Consider the following 24544-nt stretch of genomic DNA (forward strand, 5'->3'; position numbering starts at 1 on the left):
GGACACTTCGGGTCGTCCTAATTTTCCCGTACGGACCGGCGATCCGTTTCGTCGATTTTTCATGACTGCGTTTTGCGCAGGAATTTGCCGTCGTGTGCGCTTTCACGTTGACTGCCTGGCCGCCCCCTGTGTTGGCTTTTCTGCGAGTCTAGACTGTGCGAGGTCAGCAAGGTCAACGTAGGGGTTTTGTTTACGTGTTCTACTCAGCCGTTCTGCAAAAGTGTTCACCAAATGTTAGTTTGGGGTGACCTTGGCAAAATATTTTTTCCCCATGGTGCGTGGCCACCAAGTGTCCCTATTGTTTCCTGTGCTTTGCTTGCCGCCCCTGCGCCGAGTGCAACAAATACTCAGAAGGACTACACATTAGTATGCCTTGCGCGGTCTGACCAATCGAAAGTCTACACTGCATAGTATATCCGGGCTATGCAAAACTGTCGATGGCAACGCGTACTGCAGCCTGCTCCACACCCTGCAAACGAGGTTGGGTCTACGGTGCTCGCTATTTGAAGCGCAAGCATGTGACGTCGCGTGATAGAGTGCTGTTGCTTCCATAATGTGTTTACAGCTCCATGCTTCCACCTCCAAGGCTGAGCGTTGTGAGTTCGCTGCCCGCCACGTATAATTCAGTGTCGCGTTATAATTTCGGGGGCCTGTTAGTTTGGGGTCAACGAAGGGTCGATGCATTGCTTCAAATATTGCGATCTTAAACGAAGTCACAAAAAAATCAATGAAAAAGTGTCCGACCCGGCGGAAGACACCCACATTTTTCCACGGACGTGAAGTCGCGGTCTCGGATCCTTTCAGAAGCAAACATTTCTCGGAGGCCGAGTAAAACTTGCTCTTATATATAGATGGTTGAACCAACTTGAATAAAAGTTGAATCGCAGACGGTCTCGCAAATTGTAAGAAGTTCAAGTTTATACGTTTGTTGAAGAGTCCAATACTGAAACTTATTTATGACCTTCCTCCATGATTCGGACCGTTTGTAATTTTTTGGTAACACTCAACATTTTCATTTTAAATGACACCTTCACGTTTTATTGCATTATGATTTATTGTCAAACTGTACAACCAGCCTTCGCCTGTGTACTACTGTAACCTTTTCACTACGTTTTCCAAATGCGACTGCCTCACAAAAAGCCAATTTAACAGACCAACGGCAACATTTACAGACAGTTGCCATGGCACATTTTAATTATCATGTGCGTAAATCGACGGGGGACAGGGGGACCCCCCCCCCCCCACACACACACACACATTTTGAGGGGGGACATTGTTTGGTCTCCCCCCCCCCCCCCCACACACACACTTTTTCTTCCCTACAATAATGATTCTATTGCTCAGAATACATGTAGCTGATTCAATTACTCAAAACTCAAAACTTTCACAGATGATCTTTTCCTCAAATTGGTTTTAGTGATCAGAAATTGCCTCAGATCACACGACAGAAATTGCTATTCTTTAACTGCATGTCTCCCCAACTACATCCCCCATTTACATTTAACTCCCCACATTTTCATCCCCAACACTACGCCCTACCCGATCTATGATCGGGTAAACCAGCTTGTACGTATATAATTTTCAAACTCTACATGTAGTTGGTACATAAGGTGTTTCACAGTAATATACGCTATCTTGCCCGTGGGGCAATTTTACATGCGTTGCTGTGTATGCATCGTCATTGGAAAGCTTTGGCACTTCCAAGTTATCGTGCGTTCATTCTAAAATGTGCCCGCGTCTAGCAATGGATGTTCTTTTTGTCCTGTGAACAAGATGGCGAGTCCCATCCCCGAGTGATGTTTTTCCAACTTTCACTCAGGAGGTAACACACTGAGTATACAGTGTATATACGTCGGTGAAGGGCAAAACCTAATTTGATTTCATCACCCCGACGCAAAAATTCCATCTTATGATTGGTGCATATTACTGTGAAACACCTTATTGGGGACGAGAAACGTTAACAGCATATTATCAAGAATTGTAACATGTTTTATTAAGTAGGGAATTGTCAATACATCCTGTGTTATTAGTAATGTGCAGGCTCAGCACAGATTGCCACCAACTATCAGTATCAGCTACATGTACATGCACATGAAAAACTTACATGCAAGTGGTTCAAAAATACTTGAAAATGATTGTCTAGGCAAATGGATTACAAAATTGCATACTTACATGTATGTACATGTTAACTGTTACTTGAATGAGGTTTTTGTGAGCGTTTAAATGAGCAAGTTTGTTTTTAAACTTTGTCTGTGTGAAAATCTACATGAATTGGCACAAACGTCTACATTTGTACATCTACATTTTCCACTGCAGATACTTAAGAGCGTTTGAAACAGATCTTGAGGTTTTTTCAGTTGATGAAGGGTCATGATGCTCCAGGCTTTAAAATATTTTTAAGAAAAGTGCCAAGTTCCATATTCATGAGCAATACAGTGATGTCATGAGCTGGAACATCAGTGTCACTGCTGTTTGAGGACGAAAAGTTACAAAGTGTTTTGGTTGAGGTTGATGTGACTGTTTGTTCATTGTGCACGAGGCACAGGCAGTCAGTCAGATACTTGAACAACAAACTGCTACGTGTACATGTACATTTTCAATGCAATGAATTTTAGTTTCACAAGTAACACAGAAAATCACAAAGCTGTCATTGTGAAATACCTAAAGCGATATCACAGCAACAGAAGAAACAACTATTAAAGTGTACAGGCATTGTAAAAAGTGCGCTGGAAAAAAGATTACAACTTTCTACATGCAGTTTACCATTACTTTCATATTGACATGAGGCTAGGATATTTCCAGGTTTTAGTGAAATTCATCCCATTGCCTTTAAATTCTGTTATACAAAATTACAAAAAGACCCTGAGAAATCTTCAGTAAAAGTTCACCATGGAGAACATCGTGAATTCTTAATAGAGCACAAACTGTATTATCATTATCGAGACTTGAATGCATAGAGAGCAAACTCACCGCAAATCCAAATTGTCTTGGGAGGTTTTGGATCTCAATCTTGAAGATCTCTGAGGTGAAGTGCTGTTGCGTCAGATAGTGATAAGGATCCGTTATGGCAGCCCCAGTCACCGGAACGTCGGAGGAGCTGGCGCAATGGTTATCTTGTGGGTCAAGACCTGATGCACAAAAACAAACAAATTAAAAGACCAACTCCAATCAGAGAAAATAAGTTTACTTTGATTTTTTTTTAAGCATGAGATATTTGTAAGTTTAATTATGAGTTTTCAAGTGAGACACTGCACAACAAAATCAGTTCACACTGACAAACAGATCAATGAATTGCAAATTTTGAATAAGAAACATCCCAAAGTTGAATACTGTTAATATAGATGTACAACAATTGTACACAGTACCTGAAAAAAAAATAATGCTTTAAAATATGAACCTCATTGTAAAGTTAGAGATAAACCTATATATAAATATCTTAATTGGACGGTTCCCAAAAATGACCAATTTCTACAAGCTGCTGTTTTTGTGTGCGTAATTCAAAACTGCCAAGCACAAATAATGCTATGTACTATCACCATTCTGGTATTTGAACTAGTATGCTTTTCTGATACTTGATACTTCATTGATGCCTCATAATATTTTGATATATTTATTTGCCTTTTTTAATGGGCTTTGTATTAATCAACAAAAGAATGAATCAAATTAGGTTTCGCTCTGCATCGACGTATAAACACTGTATACTCAGTGTGGTAGCTCCCGAGTGAAATTTGGAAAAAAAATCACTCACGACGCAAAATTCCATCTTAAGCCGTGTCCGCACTGGACTTTTTTTTTGGAAGGTTTTACCGAGACGATGGTAAAATGAGAAATGGTCAAATGTGACCACTGTCCGCACTTGGACTTTCGACACAGGAAATTTTACCCAGACCGTGTGGGAGAAGTGACTGAGCTGTCACAGTCCCGTGCACAGGAAATAAAATACTGATCACATTTTTTTTCAGCCCCCGATACGCACAGTATAATATTACACACACCATTAAAATGCACAATATAATCGTAACATACGATGTTATTTCATCTTGACACGATAAATCTTGATGAAAATGCCTACTATTCTGACGCATTTGTGATGGACGACATCGAAGCCATGCAGCAGCAGTTCCATCGGTAATCACTGGTTCCCACCGCATGCTAACAGAATCAAAGCTATGATGTAGGACCGGAACCAGGGACTGCGGCCTACGTACGGTGCCATGCAGACTACACGGCGTAACAGGACGTATTTGGATCGTAGAAAATACAAAACAAACATTGGTGGAGAAAACGAATAACTGCAAAGTACCCTATTTCCCAGAACGTGATCTTAATATTTTCTGTGAATGTATTCTCCGTTAAAATATATTTATAACGAGATTTTACAGCTCGGACTTGACACCCGCAGCGTACGTGTTTCCACAAAATGTTCGGCCACATCACGTGTGGGATCGTGCATGATGGTCTCTGTATGCATGATACTCGCACTCGGGCCGGATGTCACTTTCCTCAGCTGCTTTTACCGACTCGCACTGTCCGCACTGGACTTATCGTCTCGGGAAAAGTGACCTGGTTAATTTTCCTGGGCACGTGGTCAGTTTTCTTGGGCAGCAGTTGGCCAGTAAAAGTAACCGCTGGACTCAGCAAAAGTAACTGAGAGGAAAATGTCCCAGGCTGTCCGCACTGGACTTAAAATGGGAAACGTACCCATAATCTCGGTAAGTTTGACCAAAAAAGTCCAGTGCGGACAGGGCTTTATAAAAGAATGAATGTTTTAAGATATGAATGGCTTTGTAAACTTTGCATTCATTCATCAGAAATTCACAAGTTTGACAGTTGAACAAAGGTTCAAGGACAGAGGAAACGACAGACGTGGCGGAGGTGTCTTTATCTTGGTTAAGGATGGTTTCTCAGCAATTGAACTTTCTGAAGATGGTTGTGAATTACTCTGGTGCCAACTACTGCTCAAGCCGAAAGGAGAGGACATCTTCATCTCTGCATACATGTATTATAGAGCCCCCGACTCCTACAGGCCAGAATCTCTAGAAAACCTAGACAGAAGTCTGAGTAAATTGCAGGCTCAGGTAAACTCCCCATTCATCATTCTTGGAGGAGACTTCAACATCCCGGGCATGCTTGGAACTCAAGGACTGGTACATTTACTTTATCGGCAAACGGTATTCGATCCAAAATTATCAACATCGCAGATGACTACAATCTCGAACAAAAGGCAAATTTTACTACAAGGAGAGACCCAGTTACAGGAACAGATAACATCTTAGTTTTGGTCTTTACCACACGTCCAACTCTGGTTTGTAATGTATACAGCAACTCCGGAATTAGCGATCACGCAACAGTGTTAGCTGACATAAACATCACCGCACCAAATTCAAATTGATATGTCAGGCTCGTACGCGACCAGACGTGTTCTATTTTGCTCTCCAAAATCTACAAGTAAATTGAGATAAAAGCAAGTTACCATCGTGAAAACAGTTGCAATACTAAAAGTCATCACAGTAAGTCATCCGGATCAGAAAAAATTACCCAAAAAAACCCTGTGTTTCGTTAGAAACAAGACAAAAACCCAACAGCAAAATCAGCGTACTTCAATGGCGACATACGCTACAGTTACGAGCACGGGGGGTGGCACCCCTAACACCACTCGACCAGTGTTCTTCCAACAGAAATCATTGACGCAGGCGGAAGGGTCCAGTAAATTAGACACCTACAAAATCTGTATGGCCACAGAAAAAGTATCAGGCTACAACACCCTGAAAGGAGCACAGCTCATTAGGGGATTATGGCGCATCTACCCCACCAATAAGGAGGCCAGAATTACCCTACTAACAACCAGTATCTCCCTTCGACAGCAACATATACGACTCCAATACAACAACCCCTACCTGTCAGAAGATGATCAGTCTACCAAGGTCATCGTATCCGATCTACCCCTATCAGTCTCCAATGAAGATATTGCACCCGAATTGGAACAAAATGGAGCCAAGCTTCTGTGCCCCGCCGGAGGGGGGGGGGGGGCCAAAAATCAATTCCGTTCAAAAAAACATTGCATTAGAAAAAACAAAGATTGTGATGTACATGCGAACAGTCTACCCCTAAAGAAATAGTCGTGAAAAGGGTGCATTAGTTAATATAGTGTGAATGATTTTAGGATTTTATTGGCGCTCCCAATTGAAAATATTGCATGAGCCCCCCCCCCCCCCCCGCCCCCTACCTATTGATTTACGGAGGTCTAAGTGTCAGAAAAATAAATGGTCTACATTTCAGCACGCCTCCCTGAAAAAATTCTGGATCTACCGTGCTACCCCCCCCCCCCCCCCCCCCCCCAAATATTGGTTCTAGAACCGCGCCTGTGGTTGACATATCACCGAACACAGCTGATGCAATCCGGGTCATTGAATCGGCATTTCAAAGTCACATAGAGCGACAACCACTTACAGCTCATCCAGCCGAGACCACCAACACTCCCAAACGACCTCGACCAAGCCCCACAACCCCGATCGAGAAAACAGACGACGGAACAAGACAAACGAGACGCAGGAAACGCAGGAAGCGTCACAGCAAGCAGCAAACAGCGACACACCAAGACATCCAAAAGAAACAAGCTACAGCAACATATGACACCGACGAAGAGGAGTTCATCAGGTACAAAACGAGCTGAATCTTCTCAACAACCAAAAATATAAAATAAACAAGTAATGAAGTAAATAAATAAACCAATTATGATTAAATCGATGAAATAATGAAAATCTAATCAAAGCTCCTAATTGTTTGGCACAGCTTCTCTCCACATCATTAGTTTGAATGTTCGAGGTTTGAGGGATAGAGGCAAACGCCTGGCAACATATAAATGGTTCCAGGATCAAAAAGCCGACATCCTATTTATACAAGAAACACACTTCACAGAAGATACAGCAAATACTCATGATATATACGACTGGCAAAATGGGAAAAGCTATCACTCATATGGCGACTCTTATAGTCGAGGTACCAGTATTTTAATTAGAGATTCAGCTAACATTGAGGTAAAAGATTCACATTGTGATTCGTTTGGAAGAATATGTTTAATTAATGCAATCCATGAAAATGCATCTCATTTATGAATATTTATGCCCCCAACACTTGCAAGGAAAGAGTTCAGTTCTTAAAAAAATTGGAGAAGTGGATTTTTAAATACATCCCCAATACCAATGAGTTAATTTTAGGAGGTGATTTTAATTGCATACTTAACCACAGATGTGATAAAGAGGGAGGGATTAAATTACGAAAACAGAATACAATTTCACTGATAGATGTGTGTAAAAAGAAACCTTTAACAGGTATATGGAGAAATCAACATCCAGATACTTACCAGAACTTTTAGAATAAAGAATCCCAGTATAAAAACACGGATTGATTACTTTCTTATTTCAACCTATCTCTGTTGATGCAGTTACTTCGAGCGACATACATACATAAGACCAAGTATTAAAACCGATCACCAAGCGATTTCAGTCAAATTAGCTAGCAGCAAAGCTCGACAAGGGCCAGGCTATTGGAAATTCAACAGTTCCCTTCTTAACAATAAACCTTTGTAGATAAAATGAAGTCATATTTGCATGAGTTCATGAATAACTTAGTAACGGAATTTGAAGATCAAAGATTCTGCTGGGAAATATTGTAAATTAAAACTTAAAGAGTATGCCATATAGCCTATTATTCAAAAAAGAAGAAAAGGGTGGAAGATACAGTGAAAGAATTATTAATAACAAAGCTGAAAAACATGAATGACCGTGAAGAAGAATCAGAAGAGCAAAACAAACTTCAAACAACTTTAGAGATAATGTACGAGAAAGAAATAGCAGGACAAATGGTTCGGTCTCGAGAACAGTGGTACGAAGAGGGTGAACGAAACAGGAAATACTTTTTGGGACTTAAAAAAGCGTAACGCATTGACAAAAACTATTACAGAATTGAAGAATGAAAATAATAAAATAATCAGAGATGAAGTTGGCATACTCAATGAACAAAAAAAATTCTACCAAAGTCTGTACTCTTCAAACAGTGTAGAAATAAATGAAGTAAACCAATACTTAGATGATACTCAGTTTGATTTTGTGTTAAACGAAGAACAGAAAGAGGAATGTGAAGAGGTTATTACCGAAGCAGAATATGAGAAAGCACTACAAAGTTTGAAAAAGAACAAAAGTCCCGGAACAGACGGTTTAACAGTAGAATTTTACCTTGCATTCTGGAAGCAACTAAAAAACCTCTTTGTGAATTCAATGAATAGAAGTTACCAAGAAGGGGAACTTCCGATATCCCAACGCCGTGCTATAATATCATTACTGTATAAAAAAGGTGAGCGAAACAATTAAAAAAATTGGAAACCAATCAGCCTTCTAAACATTGACTACAAAATAGCTGCCAAAGCATTAGCAAATCGACTGTCAGGCGTAATTGGAGATATCATTCAAGATGACCAGTCAGGCTACATCAAAGGATGATTTATCGGAAATTGTGTCCAAAGGTTTAATAATCGATAATGTTATTCATTTTAGCCAAGAGGGTACATGTACATGTAATAAAAATACTGCAATTCTCTTTTTAGATTACGAAAAGGCTCTTGACACTGTAGAATGGAGCTTCCTGATAAAAACACTAAAAAAGTTTAATTTTGGAGATAGCTTTATCAGTTGGATTTATAAGAACAATGTATAAAAACATTCAAAGTACAATTATGTCTGAATTTTTCACATTGAAACGTGGGCTTAGACAAGGTTGCTCTCTCTCAGCCTCGTTGTTCCTAATCGTAGCAGAAGTTCTCGCAAACAGAATAAGAACAAACCATGAAATACACGGGGTACAATTACCAAACAAAACAAACCTTCCTATCTCTATCTACGCAGATGATACCACTCTTTTTATGTCAGACGCTAAATCAATCAACAATGCTCTTGACGTTGTTAAAGAATTTGGAAGAATAGCAGGTCCAAAACTGAACCATCAAAAAACAACAGGACTTGTTATTTGCGATAATAATCTGGACCAGAATCTCCAAGAAACAATCAATTGGCAGCAAAGACCAATCAAAACACTAAGCGTTTACTTTGGAAAGAACATGTATGAATGCTATGAATTAATCTGGGAAGAAAAAATAACTAATTGTGCAAATTTAATCAACCAGTGGAAAAGACGCAACCCGACACTACCAGGTAAAGTAACCATTGTAAACAACTTGGCAATACCAATATTTACCTTTCTAGCATCAGTTATTCCAACCCCACAAAAACAAATTACAAAAATAGAAAATCTGATTTTTCCTTTCATCTGGCAAAGGAAAATAGATAAGATTTCAAGAAAAACTTTGATTCGTGGTTTAGATGAAGGAGGTCTAAATCTAATTGACTTTGAATCACACCATGCAGCGCTAAAATGCAACTGGATCATTATTAAACTGATTAACAAGAAAGCTGGTAAATGGACAAGCTTATGTGACTACTTCCTTAATCTATGTTGCCCTGATTTAGCTGTCCTAAATATGAACCTTAAAAATGCAAAACGTTTTTCAAATCTTCCAGGTAAATTACCACAATTTTACAAAGAGATAATACTCTGCTGGCAGAAACTGAACAAACAAAAGAAAATGCAAGCAGATTTATCCCGAACTGAGATAAAGACACAAATACTTTGGGGTATTCAACACATAAAGTATAACGACAAACCTCTGTTCTTCAGAAATTGGATCAAATCCAATATCATTTATGTAATGACATTTTGAATGAAAAGGGCAAACTCTCCATCAGGTATGTGAGTCGTAACCTAATTAGCAAACAGAACTGGCTAGTTGAAATGTATATACTAAAGAAGGCCCTACCCAAAGAATGGTTAACAAAACTCTTAAATAACGATAACATTCTAACTGAAAGGCATGTTCATATCAGTGAAAAACTTGGTAAGTTGGAAAATATAAACACAAAAAAAAGTAGAAGATTTTACTTGAGTATAAAAGTAAAACACCTGTCGCACAAGAGCGTTGGAACGAAATATTGCAGACTGAAGGACTCAATTGGAATTCAGTGTGGAAACAAAAAGTTATGAATGTAAAAGAAGCCAAATTAAGGAATTTTAACTTCAAGTTAATACACTGCCTTGTGCCAACCAAATACTTACTGTATAAATGGAAAATCAAAGATAGCCCACTATGCAGCCTGTGTAATACCGTAGATGATTATGAACACGTATTTATTTCTTATGCATACACAGTTAAATTTTGGAATCAATTTATTAAGTATTATCAATCAGTAACAAAGCATTGTTATAACTTTCCATCAATGTCAGATTTAGTACTAAACCCGGACTTTGACCTTGAAACAAATTTGATTACTACAATAGCAATGTATTCTATATTAAAGGTTAGACTGAAAGCATACCAGAACAATACGTGGAATAGCACTTTTTACATTTTTTTGATGGAATGTACAAAAATGTAAGTGCCCCTTTCTTAAAGCTATTAGATCATATTTAATTTAGAATAATACAGGTGTGTATTTTGTTGTAATGTAAAGCGGAATAATAAAAAATATAAAAAATAATAAAAAACCATCACCGCACCTTGCTCTGTCAAGCCCCCTAGGACCATCTTCAAGTGGAATGACGTGGATGAATCCAAGCTGAAAAAATCTGTCCTCGAGCTTAAGACCCAATTCATGCCGTCATCTCCAGAAACCAGAACAGTTGAGGCAAATCAGAGTATTTTTAAGGACAGGCTGAAAACTAACGAATTAGTACCACAAAAACCAGTCCAGGGACATTCTAGACCCTCATGGCTCACTACCCTCCTAATCCTTTGCTGCAGGAAGAAAGAGCGCAGCTATGTGAAGGCAGTAACAAGCAGTCTACATTCAAACTTTTGCAAAAGCAAGTGAACAGCGAAATCAGAAGGGCTTCACGCACACATTTACAAGAAACTACATCTACAGGTACAGGTAATCCCCAGAAATGTTGGCACTACGTAAATAGCACTCGTAAAGACAACACAGGGGTTCAGGTTCTAAAACTCAACGGGAAAAATATCACATCTGACCAAGAAAAAGCTGAAACCCTACAAGACCAATTCTGTAGTGTTTTCAGCAGGGATGACACCGATGTGCAGCCAGTTCTACCACCGAGTCCCTACCCAGACTTGACAAACATCACCGTGTCTGTTAGTGGAGTCCTCAAGTCAACTTGAAACTAGCTGCCAAGGAAGTTGCCCCAGTACTCGCATTCATATTCCAACAATCACTTGACCTGGGTTCTCTTCCATCTGACTGGAAGAAAGCCAACGTAACACCCATTTTTAAGAAAGGCTCCCGTGAAGACCCGGCAAACTACAGACCTGTGTTGTTGACCTCTGTTTGTTTTAAGTTATTAGAGCACATCATTGATAGCCAATAAATGAAACACTTCCAGGAACACGACATCCTGAACGAAAACCGACATGCTTTTCGTAAAGGCCTGTCCTGCAAATCCCAACTCGTAACAAATCACCACAGACATGGCAGTACTTGACTTCTCCAAAGCATTCAAAATAGTTTCTCATCAAAAACTGGTCCAAACATTAGACTACTACGGGATAAGGGGAAAAACACAGAGATGGATCAGGGAATTCCACCAACAGGTCACAAAGAGTTGTGGTAAATGGAAAGTCTTTGAAATGGCAAAGTGTCGACAGTGGCATACCACAAGGCACCGTGCTTGGCCCCCACCTGTTTTTACTTTTCATCAACAACATAAGCAAATCGGTGACTGGCACAACTCGCATTTTCGCTGACGACTGCCTGTTATATCGGAAGATCTGCTCATCAACTGATGAATTGATGTTCCAAAAAGACCTGGACAACTTGGCTCACTGGGCGCAAACCTGGGGAATGAAATTTAACTCCAGCAAATGTAACATCATGCGAATCTCCGGGAAGCGGGCCCCCGGCAAAACTAACGACACCATGTTAGGATCCAACCTCGTAGAGAAAACCAACATGACATATTTTGGAATAATCATTCAGAATAACCTAAGTTGGAATCACCAAACAGCACATGCCACTTCCAAAGCAAGTCGTATATTGAACTTCATCAAAATAAATTTTCATTCTGCATCCAGATCAGTCAAAGAAAAGCTGTACTTAGCACTAGTCAGACCACACCTAGAATATGGCAGCATTGCTTGGAACCCTCACATAGCTAAGAACATAACAGCCCTGGAAAAAGTGCAACTGAGGGCTGCTCGTTTCGTAATGCGAGATTATTCCAGACTGAGCAGTGTGACCGACATGTTGACAACCCTAGGCTGGTCTTCACTGGAAGAGAGAAGGAAAGTTAACCAACTTACCTACTTACCTACTAAAATAATACACAACATAGTTCACATTAACCCATCATCCATAGTCCCCAAACCAGCACCGGCTCGTAGACTTCACAACCACCAGTTCACAGAAATTGCTGCAAGGACAGACATCTATATGCAGTCATTCCTACCCCGAACTATCCGGAAATGGAACAAGCTCCCTCAAGACACCACAGACGCCCCAAACCACAACACCTTTAAGGATTTAATTTAGCTCCACTTCCCCAAGGCCTCCTTGCTAGACTTCCACGTGGAGTATTCAGGATAACCACCAAGTACCAAGTACCAAGTAAAGGTGCAATTTTTTTTTATGAAATTGAACCCTCATTCCCCCCAATTTAAAAAACTTACCTGGAAAGCAACTAAACTATTTTGCAGCAAAATTAATTTCACTGGGTTAAAGTGTTAAGTTTCCAATAAGCAAGAATGGACAAAATCACATGAATGGGATTACACTTAGATGACCTGGCAAAGGAGCAAACGTCTTCACCAAGTAAAAGAATAACAAGTCACCTTTGGATTTGTCCTCCTCATCTTCATTGGGAATAGCATCCAAAGTGATGGCCACATCTGTTGGCATCTTGACAACATCACCCTCTGTAACTGTGGTTGACGTTACCTCCCCAGTTGGGACATCATCAGAAGTTGGTCCCTGCTTCTCATCCATTTTGGTGTTATTACGTTGGACCAAAAACACACTGGAAATATAAAGCAACTGCACATTAAGCAGTTGTATACTATTGAAAGCCATGACCAGTGGGATATCTAGGGGGAGGGGTCGAAATTTGAAATCACAACGTGCACCTGAAAATAGTATGGTAACCATACCGTGTACATGTCTCTATCCAGTGCGATGTATATGTGGATACCATACCAGTTTCAGATGCGAGCTGTAAATGTCGCCACAACACGGCTGCGACGCGACGGTTCTATCTGAAAAGCCACCAAAATCATCATTGTTTCCCCATATTTTAGCCAGTGTAGTTCTGTTTCAAGTCGATCCTTTGCTTTGTGATGACTGCTGCATGGTATTTAGGTGAGTTTAATCTCAACTAGGTTTGGATAATCAGGTTAAAGGACAATTTCAGTTGAGGCAATTTTTCATGGCCTCCGTCATTTTCTGACTGCTGGGGAAAAAATAGTTGGGGAAGAATTCCATACATATTGCATCGACATGACTAATATTTCCCCACAGTGACCTATCAGCCATCAGAAAGGGATAACAAGTTTAAAAGTCAAATTTTGCAGGAAAAATATTGAAGTTTTTACTGAGAATACACTTCAAATTTATCAGACTAGTCTCATAGGGTTTGTGCACCGGGTGTCAAGTGATGTCCAGGTATGGAACTCTTTCCAATAGTTGGTCCCCCAGAGCTTGAGAAACGCTAGTCCAAAAATTTGGAACTCTCAATACTGTCTATGACAGTCCCAAAAATTAAGGTTTTGAAAACTTGCCATACAAGATGGAGATGAGAAACTCCAATGCTCATCACGAATTAGACATGTAGAGCTGGAGGCACATCTAGTTTTTGTCCAGCAGTTGGAAAATGGCGGAGGCTGTGAAATTTGGCCTACACTAAACTTTTTCCCCTATTATCCAAACCCAGATGAGATTAAACTTACTTCACGCCATGCAGCAATCATTTACGAAACAAATGGTGGACTTGAAACAGAACAATGCTTAGTACTAGCTTGAGTAACTCCAGCTCCAATGCTCATCAGGAATTCGACATAGAGCTGCATGGAGCTAAAAGTATGTTGTAGATTCTAAGATGCCCTGAAAAACAGGGCTCTCTGTATCTGTATCACAATCTGGGTTGGGATTAATAGAGGGGAAAAGGACCATATTGTGATACAGACCTATACAGAGAGTCCCGTTTTTAGGGCCTCTAAGAATCTAGTATCAATTTCAAACACATAAATTTCCTCTTCATGACAGAAATGAAAAATAATATTTATAGTATTAAAATATAAAGGTCTCTTGAGGTGGCAAAACCTTGAAAGCATAAGATTTCCATGTTCCCGTATATTCCTGTGCCTGTGCACAACACAGTTTTAGCGCTATATGTTGAATTCCTGATGAGCATTGGAGCTGGAGTTACTCAAACTAGCTTTATTAAACTAAAATATGAAAAAAAAACATGATTCAATGGCTTTTCCGAGGCCATTTTTTACAGCCTCTGCCATATTTTGGTTGCTGGACAAAAGCCAGATGTGTGCCTCCAGCTGTAGTCCGATTAACTTGAACCCAACTTATCGCCCTTTTAACATTCAGACATGGTCTGGTGACCTACTTGCCAGACCATGTCTGAATGTTGAAAAAGCGATAAGTTACTTGGACTACCACCAGCTCATATAATGTTGAATTCCCGATGAGCATTGGAGCTGGGGTTGGAAAGATTCCCGTATCTGGCCATCACTTTTCACCCTGAGCACAAACCGTATGAGACTGGTCTGAAAATTTCTGTGTTTTCTCAATTTCAAAAACAGGCCTACTTCAACATTTCCCTGCTAAATCTGACTTTTTAGGACACAGGCCTATTATCACTTTCTGATGGCTGATAGGTAACTGAAGGGAAAAATTAGGGCAATGGTGTAGTGTAGGGCCCCTGTTTTGTTTTTATCAAATTAGAATCAAGAATGTTTTTTATTTCTAAAAAATGATATTGTCAACTTTTAAAACAGACTTCTCTCAATGTTTTGACACATTTTTGGCAATTTTTGAAAAGTTACTTGGGGTAGAAATTACGATTGTCCTACGTGGTTTACAGGCCAGTTGGTGTCGTGCAGCGCGACTTGTGTGCTCATGGTACACATGGTCCATCGCGCAGTGATCGCCATCTTTATTTTCGTGTTGCGTTTTGTCGTTGTCGTCGTCATTTTACCCCCAAATTTTCTTCATATATTAAAAACACTGCCCTATATCTATGACACACCTATATGGGGAATCCTTACATTTAGGAACCCTTACATTTAGGAACCATTCCTATATTTGAAAGACTCATCAAAACAGCCGACTAAATGACACTAAAAAGTGACATTCTGATATTTCTTGACACATCTGAACAGGTGGTAATGACACCTTCTTTATTATCAAAACTTTAATTTTGTGGAAAGAGGGCAGGGCTTTGATTTACGAGGGAAATTAAGGGGTAGAACTAAAAGATGACGACAACCAGAAAACAGACTCAAAAACCAAGATGGCAAATGTGAAAGCTAGATGCAATGTAAAAGCTCACTGCTGATTGGCTGATAAAAAAAAATATTTTACTTATTTTTTTTAGCAGCCAATCAGCATTGGGCTTTCATTGTGTTGGGCTATCACTCGTGTTGTGAGAAATACAATGGGCACATCTCACGTTTTACTCCTAGAACTATGAGGCTCCACGAGGCTCCACGTAGATGAAGAACCCCGCAAAATTGTTTGCAGCACAAAACACTAATTAAGTACAAAAACGTCCATCAAAATGCAGACATTTCCCACAGAACCACTGCACAGTTTGCCCCTAAACTCCGTACTACACCTCATGACATACTCACGTAATATGCACAGAACAAACATCGCTGGATTTTGTCGGTTTTTTGGCTAAAATGATGAAAAATATGCCCTCTCCGCATTGAGCCAACCTGACACTTGAAACGTGCACGCATATGAATGATCCAGCAATGATTTTTTGGTTCTCTCAGAGTGCGCCGCGGGGGGTACAGTACTTGCATTTGTACGCATGCGCATACTATCATTTCTTTTGCAACTGAAAATCATCGCTGGATCATATGCGTGCACGTTTCAAGTGTCAGGTTGGCTTAGTGCAGAAAGGGCATATTTTGCATCATTTAAGCCCAAAAAACAACAAAATCCAGCGATGTTTGTTCTGCGCATATTACGTGAGTATGTCATGAGGTATAGTGCGGAGTTAAGGGGCAAACTGTGCAGCGGTTCTGTGGGAAATGTCTGCATTTTGATGGACGTTTTTGTACTTAATTAGTGCCTAGGAGTACTCACGTCTGACTGCAAAAAACGGTAGGAAAGTCTGTTGGCGCATGACGTCGCGCGGAAGCGTAACACCCGATGACGGTTGCGGTTCCAGTACCGCAGCTGTGATGCGAGTGGTAAACTTCATATGAGTGCATGAAACAGTCATCGGGTGTTACGCTTCCGCGCGACGTCATGCGCCAACAGCCAACCGCCAGCCGGCAAAAACGACTAGTTGACAGCCTGGTACCGGTAACCGACCGCCATTCATTGTACACAAATTTTTTTTGTGCACAAACCAATTACGGTCCTGGCCATGCCCGTAAGCTTGTCAGGTTAGCGGTTATTCCTCCTGTTTTCACTGCAATTGTAGGCTGAATCTTCATCGTGGATCGTTTTTTACTTCAAGGACCTGTTTAATGGTTATTCCAGGCAAGTTTAGGGTGAGTTGCAGTTGCAATTAGTGTGTAACGGGGACAAAATTGAACATTTTCCAAAATGTTTTGCCTATACTATCGTTTACGAGAAAAACTAGCTCCAGCCCTTATAGACAACCCAATGATAAAACTCAGGGCTGGGTAACTCCAGCTACATTACACCTAAGCATCCCAGAAGTGATAGATGGGACATCGTAGAATACAACCACATGTAAGAAATTCCCTGCAAATTTTATGAAAACGTCCTCAGTAGTGCGCGGACCACGGTGTGTGGCCTTAGGTTCAGCGCAGCATACCGACGGCCACACTAGTGGGGCTAAAAGTCTATGGGCCATGACAGAACACGTATTATCAAAGAATGTTTGCTCTCCTTAAAACAGTGTTTCTTCATCAGATTTACAACTTTTGGCAATGTTTGGTACTGTTCAGGTCATATTAAGGAATATGAGTGGTACCCCAGTATGGACTTTTTTCCAGCATCTCAAACTCTTCACGAACACACATGACGAATTAGATACAATGATACAACGCTATTATCAATAATAGCGTTGTAAACGCAGTGCCAGTGTGTCTACGGACTACGGGAGTGCGGCCATGACGGCTACTTCTGCGCGACGTTTCACTAAATAAAATAATGAAGATTTCACCAATAGCTATTAAAACAACCAAATTAATGTTACCTTTAATTAAAACAAACTTGTAGTACTGATACTGACGTAATATTAATAAGAAAGTTTTCAGCCACTCGGAAGAATACGGGTAGCGCCAGATTTTCAAGCATGTGTCAAGAGTCGCGTGTTTATGTTGTTGAATGCTGCCCTCATGTGTCCCTCACATGCAAGCTGTTTCGAAACCTCGGCCTTCGTCGCAGCTTCGCAGCTTCGCAGCTTCATCATTGAACTGGCATCCTTCTTTTTTTAACGAGATGCCTGCGTCTCCCGTAACGGAAGCCCAATAATACCTATTTGTCTCTTCTTATTTGACACCCCACGCTTTCTGAGTAGCTGTGTGGAAATTACATAATTATTCTTCTTCAAATTGGTTTAATAGAACAAGCCGCATGGGAATAAATCGAATTTTGGAAAACCCTTTTAAAACCCACATTTTTCTTTTTTTCCTGGAGGGCGCTGTTTACACTGAACGTTAGTTTTTCCCCTTGACATTTCCCCCTAGAATTTATTTATGTGATTATTCAAGGCAAAGGAGTTGTTGAATATGGCTATTCATGTGGTAGGTACCCAAGATATTCTGGAAAATTATTTATATTTTTAAGTTGGACACCTCTTGCTCTCCGTATGACTTTTTTTAAACAAAAAGCAAAATGTGAAATCGCCCTAGCTGGAGTTACCCAGCCCTGAGTTTTATCATTGGGTTGTCATCTAGGCCCAATGATAAAACTCAGGGCTGGGTAACTCCAGCTAAAATCGCCCAGTTTCCGGACACTTCACAATATTGAATGGCTGCTGCTCGCTATCCCCATGGCGGTAATCCTTACTTTTAGGACCCCGTTCCTATATAGGAAGGGAAAGACTCACCAAAACAGTTGACTAAATGACACTCAAAATTGACATTCTGATACTTCTTGGCACATCTGAACAATGGGCAATGACACCTTCTTGACTTCTAAAGACTGCTTTAGCCTGCAAAAGTCACTTTGGTACTGGACAGACATCTGCAAAAGTCAGTTTTGAACAGAACTCGTAAAAAATAGAGGTGTTCTAAAAGTAAGGATTACCCCTATGGCTAGTGCCACTGCTAGTAGTAGGACTTTTTTGGAAAGATTCCCATATCTGGCCATCAATAATGTTTTCCTTCAGCGACCTATCAGCCATCAGAAAGTATGTCAAATTTAGCAGGGAATTTATTGGGGTATTTACTGAGAAAACACTTAGAAATTTTCAGACCAGTCTCATTGTGCACAGGATGACAAGTGATGGCCAGATGTGGGAATCTTTCCAAAAAGAATATGCTTAGGGTCCTGCTTTTTGAAAAAAAAGGAAGCGGGAGACCCTTCTTTTTTTTTTCCTCCCCAATGGTCGCCCGACCGGGCTATTTTTCATCAAGATGGCTGCCATTTTTTTTTTTAAATGGCCGCCATTGGACTCAGCAAATTACATACCAGCTTTTTATTGAAATGTGTTTAAAGCTCCATGATGCAACAGATACAATGTAAGAGGCCAAACTAATGTCACTATTGAAAACTTTTTTAAAAAAATGGTTTAAAAAAAAAAAACCTAAGAAGGCAGCCTCCATAAAGGAAGCAGGCGGGGACGCTAGACATGTTTTTTTTTTTATTTGGCCTAATTTGTTTCCCCCTCTCCACTTTGAAAACTTCTGTGAAGATTTAATTGGTGTTACCGTTTCATACATTTACATTTTTTTTTTTACATCATACATGTAAACTTGACGGTTGTCTCATTTTTTTTTGCAACTGTAGGCGCATCCATCAGTGCAAATGAAAGGCGCTGAGGCAGACTGGACACCCATACAATGCACAGACAGGGAGTGTAGCCACTCCTTGATGAAGGCTCCGCATCTGCACTGTCCATTCTGCTCCCAGGACAGTCTATTCACTGATGAGATTCTCCTCAAGGCGCACTACAGGGTCAAGCACGTGGATAAAGGCATCAACTTTGGGGGTGAGTTTGCATTTGGGAACAAGACCAAGTGCTTGCATACTTGTAACTGGATCCCAAGAAATAAGTTTTAGGTTAAGGACAATGTTTTCACTTTCTGTTCATGAGTCATGCTACAAGATGACTTGTGGTCCGTGTTTGTGAAAAGGTTTGTGAGTTGAATTAAGATAAGTTGAAGGTAGTGGACAGCAGGACAAGGTAGTGGCATTTGTGGGAGTTTTATGAAATTGACAGATACCTGGGCTGGTTATTCTTAGCAGATATCAGTGTTCGATGAACTCAATTGTCACAGGCCATGCCCAAATGCCTGCCTGAACAAGAGTCCTAACTCAGGTCAATAGCTTACTTGTGCCTGTTACAGCAAGAGAACCATATAAAAAGATCCACAGTTCATGTTTTGTCAAAGTGCATATAGCTGTCAGCTTTTGTCAAATTTGCCAAACCAATCCTCTACTGTATCCCTCCCCAGGTCTTAAAATATTGCAGTGATGTAGATCCTGCATCGTCCACGGCATCATTCACGAGCAGAAATACTTCAAGGGTGCCCACTCGCACTGCTACCACTGTCACAACGGGTTCAGCAGGAGGGACAAGGCTATGAAACACTACCAGCAACACTTCCGTAATCCAGAGACCACAATACAGATAGTTATTACTCGGGTACAGTATGTCATGGTCAATTTTACAATCATGTAATTCATTTTATCCCAGTGGGCACATCAGACTGCACGTACAATACATGTAAACCACAATTCATAAATACCTATGGCAGTTTATCCATTCCTGTTGGTCGAGAAGCTGCTATGTGGCTGGTCTTAAACGGATGATAAAGACATGGCTGGCTGGTCTTCAACTCTTTTCCAGTCTCACTTGAAATTTTGGCTCCTATGAAATCCAGTGCCTCTTTCCATTTTATTGGTCCTCACGTAGGCATGCGCAATGCTACCAGTGAGTCAGTATTTTATAGTCCTAAATTCACAACGCAACGCCCCAGGTGCGTTTTGCATGACATCGCGCAGTATGTGCGACGCGTGTGCCTATCTCCAAAAAAGGAGATGTTAACATCTTACTCGCGAGCTGGACACTCCATTATTTAGCTAAAGAGGGGTGTTAAAAAAACATGAAGTGAACTTGTTGAGCAAAATCAGGTTTTTTTACCAAAAGGTTTGGATTTTTTTGACTGAATAGGTATTTATGAATGGGAATAAATATGTGCTTGGTCGGTATTTAAGTTTAAGACCGCTTGGAGTCTGGGTCCTGATAAATACCATCGCCTTCGACTCCAAGCGGTTTTAAACAGAGTGATTAAGACCTTCCAAGCATACTTTTATTCCCTTTAAACTGCATCAACAGTGATAAGCTATTAAACATTGGCACAGGTGGGTAAACTACCATGGTTCACTCAGAAAATGTTGTAAATTCCTGATGCTTGTATTCCGGAGCTCATTGGACTTATTTATAGCTTTAAAGACTCTCTGAAATAAATTTCCTAATCAAACATTTGACTCAAGTATTTATTCTTTTGAGAATGATTAGAGACACCTTTTTGGCTCAAACTGTTTGAAAATGCACTTATTTTTTTAACCTTCGCAGTTTCAGTGCTGTTTCAAGACAACTGAGTGTGCCGTTGCTGTAATGTAATGGTCCCCTTTAATCTGCATGAAAAAAAACCCAAAACAATGAAATAAATTTAATCAGTTGAAATTGATGTACCTTGTGAGCAGGTATGGTGGTTTACAAGGATTTTGGTGGATTTTATCAAATGCCAACACTTAGGGTCTTTCAAAATAATTAAGTTTGAACTTTAATTTTTCCTTGTACATTTGCGGTGTAAATTGAATCTTTTGCAACCCTGCAGGTTTTGTCTCATTGAATCATCCTCAACCACTTCACTCCACCATTTTACCCAGTATGTCAACTAGATCTTCACTACATACACTGACCCAGCACCCAACAGTGCCAGCCTGGTAACACACCTCATAGTCCCCCAGTCACAGCAGCCATCGGAGACGGACACATCATCCCCGGGGCTATGAGCAGACTGATGGGCAGCAGCCGCAAATCGAGTACCAGTATGCCTGCATCAATGATCCGAGCCAGAGCACTGCCAATGGGGAAGGTAAGATGGTAAGAATATTAACCCTGACCCTCCAAGAATCCTTCAGCATCTACCCAGAGGTTAAGGTGGATAATGCCACCAGCAGTGAAGGATAATTAGAAGAAGCTGACCAAAAAGCCAAGGGGGAGGCATTTGATACAAGGAAGCACTCTTCCCCCCCCCAACCCATCCCCCCCCCCACTTTGTTTTCAACTGATATATCGTGAATTCATATGAAAGAAGGGAATGGGTAGACAACAGCATGTTTAATATAGTTGTCTTCACTCCTGCACTTGTTTAAAAAATAAATAAAACAACCACCAAAAATTCAGCATTTTTTTAAGGGGTTGTGGTGGGTGAGGGCCAATATTGCCAGTGGATTTTACAAATTGGAATTTAAAGGTGCAAAGAGTGTGCCACTGGTGTTATTTTAAGTTGATTGAATTTTGGAAGACTCGAAGGTTTTAAGCAAAAAAAAAATATAATAAGTCAGGGTGGCAATACATTTTGAAAGCTGACTTCAACAGTTAATTAAATATTGGAATTTGTTAGGAATAAGGTTTGAAAAAGTGAGTGATTGCTTGCACCCAGTTACAAGGAATTACATGTTCTTGACACACTGCATCATTGGGGACTTTCTTGCCTGTATCCTGTTTTTACCGCTACATATTATCTGTTCCATTCAAGCGCAACATATATGTCGACCTTTCTACTCAATAAACTCCTCCCATCATTTCCCCTCTTTGTGTAGCCCACACCTGGAGTGACCTTTTGATGACCGACTTTCATTATTACAGGAATCATTATCCAGGATAATTGCTTAACCTTTCCCTCTCGTAAACAGCTGTCCTTATTGAGATACCAGACGTAGGAAGCCAAGAGGATTTGGAGGACGAGACTTGCTACACAGAGCACAACTTGTCGCTGCTGCTGCAGGAGAAGGAAAGTCTGGAGAAGACTCTTGAGGAGGAGCAGACCACGTTGGCCCAGACAGAGCACAGGATGAAAGGCACTATAGAAAGGCTTCGTACAAAGGTGAGTGGGCATTCCATCTGGTCTTGGTCTAAGAATGAGTTTGGATCTTGTTCCCTGCATGCAACAGGTACCAAGGACGTCAATCGCTTCTCAAAAGTGGGAGGGGGGACATACCTTGATCAGAACTAATGCAGGCACACTAATGCGACTGCGTTCTTTCAGTGGTCAGATTTCTGTTAGGATGCCAGCTGTCATGGCTATGGGCTATCATGGTGTGCACTGTTGTCATTGCTCTACATTTTCTACACGTTCTACGTTGTTCTATGCGCTGACGCTGCTTATGATAAATGCAGACAAACCGTTGCACACATTTTGTACACAAGCTCAGATGTGTAGTTTATCCTTGTGTAGAGGATTCGTGGTTTCACTCATACTCTAGTTGCACTAAATAACTGGGCAACAACACATGTGCCTTCTTAAGCATTCATGCTCCAACTGCACACATCATAAAGTGCATAAATGTCAGACTTTGGGGTGCATTGTCATGGTTGTGATTGGTTACACATCATGGGGCAGAGCCTAATGAATTGGTCTATTAAAATTCCATCTGTAAACAAATAATTTCTCTGCCCATCCTTCTTGCTCTCCAGGTTGAGTATTTGTCCAACACAAACACGTCACTCAAGCAGCAGCTGTCCATGATTCACACGTCCAGTTTGAAACGTCTAACCAACTACAGCGAGAACCAGTCCATTTTGCAAGAGTTACTGCAACACATGTCTGAGCAGCACACCCAGCTGCTGCACCACCATCTAGCACAGCTACGGCTGTACACTCAGGCCTGCGCATTATCCAAATCAGCCCCCGAGGAATCTGCAGCTGAATTTACAGTCTTGGTACCAGACCTGGCTGACCAATCACAGGACATCTCACACATGTCCATGATGTCGTCCTCGGAGGGCACCCTTGGGAACATGGAGCAGACAGTTGTCATGACGATAACGTCTGAGGAGGATTCGGAGCCGCTCGGCAACACCGTTGATAACCCCGGAGATACTGTGGGACATGACTCCTTGACTTTGGATATAAAGGACGTTCACTTGTCACCAAATGACATTCTGTACCTACTGACAAGCGAGGGACTGTCACCAAGACATGACACCTCCGAGTCGGGTCACGTTTATCAATAAGGTAGAACTCATTCACATCACAACACAGGCTGTGATGTCACGCAACAGGATTTTCACAACAAAAGTTGAAAATTGATTCTTTCCAACAGCATGCCAAAAATATTCTGCCCCGATGGCTTTGACAAAAGAACGTATGAAGACAAATGTCAAATGAGGGGCCACTATTAAAACGTGGGAGAACTAACAGCCTGAAAGCCACTTAACTAAATAAAACCGGACATATTTTGTAAACAGTGTACACTCAGTGTTGTCTTAGGGCTTAGTTGGGGGGGGGGACTTGAACTAATGAGTTGAGTCTTCATGGAAGTTGGTCTTACCTGAATGAATAATTTTACCAAAGCAACTGGCCTTGGTCTCTCCTATCTTTTCGAGTTCTCGATGGGCAATCCCGAATCCGCTCAGTGAATGGGCGTCCTTGAAGGCCCAAACAGATCCACGTAGGTCCTCAAACACTTTATATCTATTACTGAAACATAAACGATGCAATTATGATTAACATTGGAACATTTGGTCGTATGTATAAAAACTAGCATTTGCTTTTTTTTTTTACTGCGTATTTTTAAGCATAACTTTTATTTGCATGAATAAAAATGAGAGCAAATGCTTTCACTATTTGCTTCAAGCTAAAAGTATTTGCTTTTTTACTTTTTGGCTTTTGCTAGACTAGAAGTTGGACTGGTTTCAAACTTGAAAAAAATGTAAAGTTTCAATTGACCTCAAATTAATACAATTTTAAAATCTAAAACTCGAACTGTGGGACTTGAACCAGCAACCTTCAGCAGTTCAGATTTAGGGTCATCAGTCCGTATAACTTGATTAAGCACAACTTCACACTATTTTGTGGTTACAAAATTAACTG

At 40.7% G+C, this 24544-nt stretch overlaps 1 protein-coding gene and 1 pseudogene across 6 annotated transcripts in view; one reads left to right on the forward strand and one right to left on the reverse strand.

The window, feature by feature from the left end:
* LOC119745316 overlaps window positions 1-21486 on the reverse strand; it is a 49999-nt gene extending 28513 nt beyond the window's left edge. For 3 of the 6 annotated variants that reach the window (XM_038221602.1, XM_038221603.1, XM_038221600.1), the window contains exons 1-3: window positions 21399-21455; window positions 12890-13074; window positions 2971-3128 (exon numbers count right to left, since the gene is read on the reverse strand). In XM_038221602.1, coding sequence (XP_038077530.1) covers window positions 2971-3128; window positions 12890-13074; window positions 21399-21403 — 348 coding nt within the window. In that variant the 5' untranslated portion in view covers window positions 21404-21455. Of the gene's footprint in view, window positions 1-2970; window positions 3129-12889; window positions 13075-17466; window positions 17599-21007; window positions 21078-21398 lie in introns of those variants that run through there. The other 3 variants (XR_005273611.1, XR_005273610.1, XR_005273609.1) reach the window with 3 other exon arrangements.
* On the forward strand, window positions 17902-23923 carry LOC119745315 (annotated as a pseudogene).
* Window positions 23924-24544: the final 621 nt, after the last annotated feature.

The sequence above is a fragment of the Patiria miniata genome, unplaced genomic scaffold, assembly GCF_015706575.1.
Source record: "Patiria miniata isolate m_02_andy unplaced genomic scaffold, ASM1570657v1 HiC_scaffold_7, whole genome shotgun sequence".
In the NCBI taxonomy this organism is placed as follows: Eukaryota; Metazoa; Echinodermata; class Asteroidea; order Valvatida; family Asterinidae; genus Patiria; species Patiria miniata.